General features: G+C 44.4%; 1 protein-coding gene across 1 annotated transcript; it reads left to right on the forward strand.

Annotated features, from left to right (window-relative positions):
* Positions 1–4594: 4594 nt before the first annotated feature.
* On the forward strand, positions 4595–6628 carry PHALS_12363 (croquemort-like mating; the record flags this gene model as incomplete). The annotated part of the gene is made up of 1 exon (XM_024727895.1): positions 4595–6628. One exon carries the CDS (start codon positions 4595–4597, stop codon positions 6626–6628), a length of 2034 nt encoding a protein of 677 aa, XP_024578426.1.
* Positions 6629–6839: the final 211 nt, after the last annotated feature.

Consider the following 6839-nt stretch of genomic DNA (forward strand, 5'->3'; position numbering starts at 1 on the left):
GTCTGTGAAGCGAATTTTTTATCGTTAGAGACGACAACCTCGCTGGACCTCTTTTGAGTTCTGCGTAGGCGATCGCATTGACGTCCCCGCAGAGTCGACACACATCGTTCGCGTTGTCACTTATTTCATTCGGATCACAATCCGTACGTCTAGACAGCACAAGAGCAAGATTGTTTGATCTGTGAAGTTTATAGTAAACAACAAATCTGAGCTCTGCAAAGAAGGATTTTTTTACATTCATTAGATATTTTTGCAGCAGTCCACAGCGATGCGTAACAACTGTAACTAGCGAACTGATCCTAGCCACGCAAATAGACTCGGAACGTACTTCACGGTCAAATATTCTTTGTCGTGAATAGAATTGTTACCTATTCGCTGTGAATGATAAAGTAAAAGAAATTTCTGTCTCATCATCGAAGTCCATCAGTGCACACCTCATGACATAAATTTAATGTTGTGTCAAATACATTGACACGAGTTAAGACAGAAGCTTTGCATGATTCTACTTCACTTCTGCAGACGCTATCTGATGCCCCTCAGGCCATTTTTACTCAATCTAAAGACGCATGAGCGGTTTCACCAATGCAGAATAACTGTGTGTATATTTGTGCATTTGTCTGCCAACCAATGACATAGTTGATTTACATTCTGAGGAATCGGCTAATCGTTTATGTCTTTGACTCTCGCAGGGGCAGCTCGAACGCCATTAATGCCAACAAAGCAACCAGATGACCTTTTTTACTTCTGTATATCTTAAATACTTGACGAAGATGTGTATGGTGGACATCAACATCTTTCTTCCTCCCCGGAGCCTTACTGTAAACGAAAATGTCGTCAAAGTAGGTCGTTACCAAATTGCTCAATCTATGAAGTACATTGATTTCAATTCAGTGAAGCCACTGATGCGTTTTTCAGACCTTGTGGCGTAACATTTCATTCCCACTGCATATCAAAAGGGGTGCTTACTGCGATAGGAGGCACACCAGTCTACTTATCTGTTCTAGACGATCTATTATATCATTAGCGCTAAATTCAGCTGCCAACCACTTCATCGAGGCATCATGACCTTTCATGGAAGATATATCTGTGCAGGTATAGTCATATTATTTGATATGCTGAAAGCGTGAACAATGTGCCGACCACCTTAGCGTTCTTTACATAGTATGTGGGACTACAGCGCAAAGACTAGCTTTCACGTACATGACCAGCCTTTGCTTCGACTTCTTTTTATTGCGGCCATTATCTTGTGATGAAGTACTTTGATACCGGAAATACATCTATCACGTGACGAATGCCTTCGTCCTGTGGTAAATCGTCCGGGGTTTGGTCTTTGAGCGCCGCACAACTGCTCATCAATGTGTAGTTTCAACTACTACTTCCTCCGTGTTGATGAAATCGTCTATAGCCTCTCTGACGATCGCAAATATTTGCAAAATTTCGCCTTTCGCCAGGCTACGCTGAAACGTATTTTGCTTATCGAAAGCAAGAAAAATTATTTTTGAACAGACTTTAGAGATTTCCAAACTGTACGTGACATACTATTTTGCTGTCACCATCTTCGTTGTCGACACATAATTGCTTGAAATGATTCGCTATTCATCATTTCATCTTTTGCTTTTCATATGTCTCAATCAAGGATGCTTGTAGATCTTCGTCCCTCTTGGCTAGACCTTTCTTTCACTCTAATATCGCATCACTATTGACCGCAAAAGTAATAGTTTTCTGACGTCTGATAAATTCACCTCCAGTGGCCTTCACAAGCTTGTAATTTGAATGTGAGAGCCTTACTTTTCTTAAACACAGTTTAGAAAGATGCATATGACAAAAAAACATCACTCGATGCGAAGTCACCAAGTTCTTCGCTAACTTGCTTGCCAACGGCTATAATCTTCTTCTCCCACTTAATGCTCGGATGGTATCTTCTCGACCACAGCATTCCCAGAATCAGATCGAGCTCGTCATCAAGATTGAGTGCCAGGCGACCGATAAATTATTATTTCAACTTAGGCAAGTCTAAACCTTACCTTCTCGCCGCTTGGACAAACTTGTTCAATGCACCAATTTCTACAAGAGTCGGTAAAAATTCTGAAAATCGTCTATTTTAATCGTGTGAAATATCAAGGTCGGCTCTTGCGTCATACGCTGAATTTATGCGCATTTAGCACATCGAGGCAAGACTTCTGCGCCTCCACGACAGCCACAGAACTCTTCGTTCGCCCAGTAGACAGCCTTGCTTCTTTTCATTGTTCGTTTTTTTACTGATGGTAGCGCTGGAGTGCACAGCCGATTTGATCGCAAAATATGTGTCAGTTGCTGGCTAAGCAATAACACCTTGGAATCCCTCGTGGTATGAGCGGGCTTGCCGCCGCAGCAGCAACATTTTCCGTCTTTGCGTGGCTATCTGTTGTCGGTCGCATCGAAGTCCGAAATGTCCAACGGTTCTGAGCATCACACGGTGCTGCTTGTTGTCGTGTTAAGTAAGCGATGTAGCCGTTAATCTAGGGTTGCTTGATGTAAATACTTCTTGCATTGTACACTCGATAGGCTTGTTTAGCGTCTTTGGATAATCGCGGAGCAGCTGGTCTCCAATCGGATCGTCGTTGGGCCCTGCCACAACGGTCAAAACTTACGCTGAGACATTCATTGGTTGATGTTAACGAAAATGAGGTTTTTGATCGACCCGCAAAGTTAGTCGTCAAAAATACCACTTTCTGCAATGGGTCTGCGAGCTGTGTCGTAGCAAACTCTGCGTCCAACTCCATGCACAATCTCGCCAAACATCCGCTCTCTCCGCAACGATACCGAGATACACTGAGCTTCGGAGAAGGAAGTTTCGGTGTCATGACTAGTGTTGCGGGCTGTCGGCGAATACTCATGATATCGTGATGCATGAAGCTCGCAGCCGCATTCCTATCCTGTGACGCTGATCTCAGCTAGCCGCCTGACCAAAACCTTCACGCATACGCTCGAGAGCTGCCCACGCATGGTGAACTTAATGAGGGAAATGCTCATTGAGCAGTTTTACTATCTTTTGGCACCGGGCCATCGGCTTCTAAGTTCCCGCGCAAGCTACACAAGAGGACAAAACTTAGTCTTAACTTGGTCGTTGAAAATACTACAAAGTTCTATCAGATGTAAAAAACTTTTGAGAGAGCGATACGCACGTTTGTGTTGAGGAGGAAGACTTGACAGTAATGCGGTCAAAGTGAAACTGTATTGAAAAGAGATTATGGTTTCTAAAGCTGCATGGACAAATCCACTACGGCTCCAGAGGTTATATGTATATCCCTAATGAACTTTTGAGTCTGATATGTATAACTTTGAGTACACTGATTTTGCACACAGGAAAAGTTTGAAAGACTTGGTCTTGAAGTCTTCGTGGAGCTTTTCACGCAACGCGAATGGCCTCCACCACTCGCTTGAGACACGTCGGCCTAATCACCAGTGTAGATTACCAAGTAGGAGCCATCATTCTGTACTCATCAGTACTCATCAGTACAGAGGACATTCGTGACATCATTGGATGATGTCAAACGAGCATGTGAGATCGGTCGTACTATATTCCTTTGTTATTTGTATCGACAACGCACGTCAAATGCGTACCACTATTTATGTAATGTCTAGGTATGGCTAATTACGAGTTCGTTGAGAAGGCGCTGGGTGCTGCCTAGCAGTTGGTCGTGGCGGCGCTCCTGCTGGTTAGTAGCACTGTTGCTGAGCCCTAAGTCGGGCGGCTGGGCTATTGTTGGTCGCTTTAAGATCTCTGTTTGCTTCGTCGTTTTGTCTCTGCCGTTTGCTTCCTTTAAAAAAATAAATGTTTCGGAAATTGGTTTGATAAGTGGTGACTTTGTACCTTCTAAGATGAAATTGGACATTTGAGAAACGATATAAGAGAATTGTAGAAGTAAAAATACATGTTGGTTTATGAACGCTCCACAGACCGCATTTCCACAAAATCTAAAGCATGTCAAATTAGGCTCACAGCTTTTCTTGGACACGATACGAGGCGAAGGCAACTTAGTAAGCTTCTTAATTAATTGCAAGCAGAACATTAATTTCTCGTCATGTGATAAGCAAGTCGCTATATTGAATGCATCGACCGAGTCAATCATTCGATGAGTTACAACTGATTTTCCCCGATAGCTTAAAAAATGTTAAATTTAAAATTTTTCTGAATGATTAAAATATGTAGAAAATTTGATTGAGAACCCGGCAAAAATGATGAAGCGAATTCGATATTGTGACAATTCAATTTTTCAAAAATATATCCAGTCTAAAAGTCATTCATATGAAAACTATCATACTATGATGCTGATCTAAAGATGTGTAATGTACATAAAATGTTCATGTTGACAAAATAACAATTTTAATATTCACATGTGAAGGCACGTTCCATATGTAGGCTCAGAAGACATCCAACCATGTACAAATCACGGAGTCTCCCGCATTCCCAGAAAGCAGATCAGTCTTGAATTTGTTTGCCGGATTCAATAATCTCATGGCTACCTCCTTGGAGACCGAATACTTAGAGAGGGACACCGTCCGTCCCCAGCGTCGCTGTCTGTGTTGCTCTCTCGGTTTGGGGCTCATCCTGATGGGTGCCATCCTTGCAGTGATTGGTTTGTTTTACGACACAATCCTACCGGCTGTAATTGATAATGCCGTCAAGGACGGCGTCGTGACTTGTAAACCGTCAGATGGAGAAGACGAGAACTACATTGACCCTTACGGCGATTGTGAAGACTGCACGCCATACTACTTCAGACTATACATGATGAATGCAACTAATGCCGAATCATATCTTGCCGGAGACGCCGACACTCTCAATGTGCGCGAAATGGGTCCATACGCATATCGCCGTCGCGAAATTAAAGTCGACGTAAGATTTTTTGATGACAACAACCGTGTTTCTTACAAAAAATACACATACCACACTTACGAGCCGTCCCTGAGCTGCAAAGGATGCTCCACCAGCGACAAAGCTGTAGCTTTGGACATGGGATACATGAGTGTTATCGCAGCTGCTGGTGGAGAACGATCTTTTCTTATGCGCTTAGCACTTGGATCGTTTGCCAGAGGCAACACGACCACAGCTAGGAGCTTGGTGGCCAAGCATGGCCAGCAGATGATGCGCTGGGTCAACGGTTTAAACTCATTGGACCCAAAGGCCATGCAAACGGTAACCAATAATAGCGCTGTACTGACATTTCTGGTCACTGGACCGACTGCTATTGCCAACATGAACCTCTCGGGATTCGCTTACAACGGTCTCTTTGCTAAACGCTCAATCTCGCAGTGGGCAGGTGGATATCCCAGTCTACTCGCTGGTTTGGGTCTTGGCGCCAACTACGTCAATAGGTGCGCTGTTAAAGGGGGGTTTAACGAGCAATGTGCCGCATGTGGTACCAGTACCAATCCCGATTGTCTTTCGATTTGGGGCGAGTGCAATCGATGTGCTCGTGGTGCATATGTTGTATCCATCAATGATGAAACATGTGCGACCATTGCGGCCACTTACGCCTCTGCATATGGTGACGAAGAAGCTACTGACTTTGTTGCGAGTACATGCCAGCTTTGCAATACGGTGGGTCTGTGCGCTGCACCACTTCCGGGACTTGTTGAGTCAAGTGGCCGTGACTACTCGCAGAAAGCTCCCAATGCATCAATTCTAGGCACATACATACAGCGCACGGGCTGCGATGACAGAGACTACATCAACGAGTTTGAACAGTTTGATGGCTACAAGACCAGCGCCTTGTGGGTTGACTTAGGCGAACGTCGAAATCCGACACTGTCGGAATTGATCGCCTTCTCTTCCTACGGTAACTGTGCAGCTCCGACGTCAAACATGACATGCAACCCTGTTTTTGGAAACGACGGCACTAGTATCGCTCCAGGCGGCGTCAGCATTTCCGGTTTCGAGGACGACATTCCTCTTACCAGTTTTAATTTCTATATGGGCCAAGGACGTCAAAATGTGTCTATTATAAATCAACATGAGAAGGTCAAGTATAAAGACATTACGTTGCACCGCTTCCGACCGTCTACCAGCTTACTATCAATGACTGCTACAAATGCTGACATGGGCACAGGCTATCCCATCGACGGTGTGCAGAGTATGGCGTTTATTGCCGGATTCCTTGCCTATTTGTCGTTCCCAATGTTCTTGTACGGCGATGAGTCGCTGACGACGAATGTGCAAATTACAATGAACGATGGTGTCGAAGTGAGTCAAGATACGCTATATGATAGTGCCGGCAAACTTGAGACCAGATACTCGTCCAAATACGAGACGTTCCTTGACATGGAGGCTGGTACGGGCAAGACCATGCGCGCTCTTAAGCGCTTAATGGCATCGTACGCTATATCACCATCCGCCAGCGACAACTTGCTTGCCATGAGTGACGTTCTGCACCCAAAGCTAGAGACGGAAGTACTGATTCCTATATATTGGGGAGAGGAGGGATCCACCATATCGGACTCCCTGGTGGACAATTACAAATCGGTCGTGTCACTACTCGATTCGATGGTTCCGGTGCTTATCGTTGCTATCGTGTTGGGTGTGCTACTAGGTAGCTCAGGTGCCTTCGTTATGCGCCATCGTCGAAAGCAAGTCGTCAAGGCTTAAGTAGTATTAGAATAGGTGATTAATCTATTTCGCGTATCAGGAATGCATTTGAGGTAAAGTCTTTAAAATAACCGAACTGCCCATCTGCCTTTAAAGTGATTGAAAGCGGCTTTGGTATATCTGTCTACGTCATGTCATAGGTGAGTATCCTCCTGCACAACTTCAATGTTGTTAATGGTACACGATCAGTTTATCAAAAGAAAAATACTCG

The sequence above is a fragment of the Plasmopara halstedii genome (genome assembly GCF_900000015.1).
Source record: "Plasmopara halstedii genome assembly, contig: Scaffold_614, whole genome shotgun sequence".
Taxonomy (NCBI): domain Eukaryota; phylum Oomycota; class Peronosporomycetes; order Peronosporales; family Peronosporaceae; genus Plasmopara; species Plasmopara halstedii.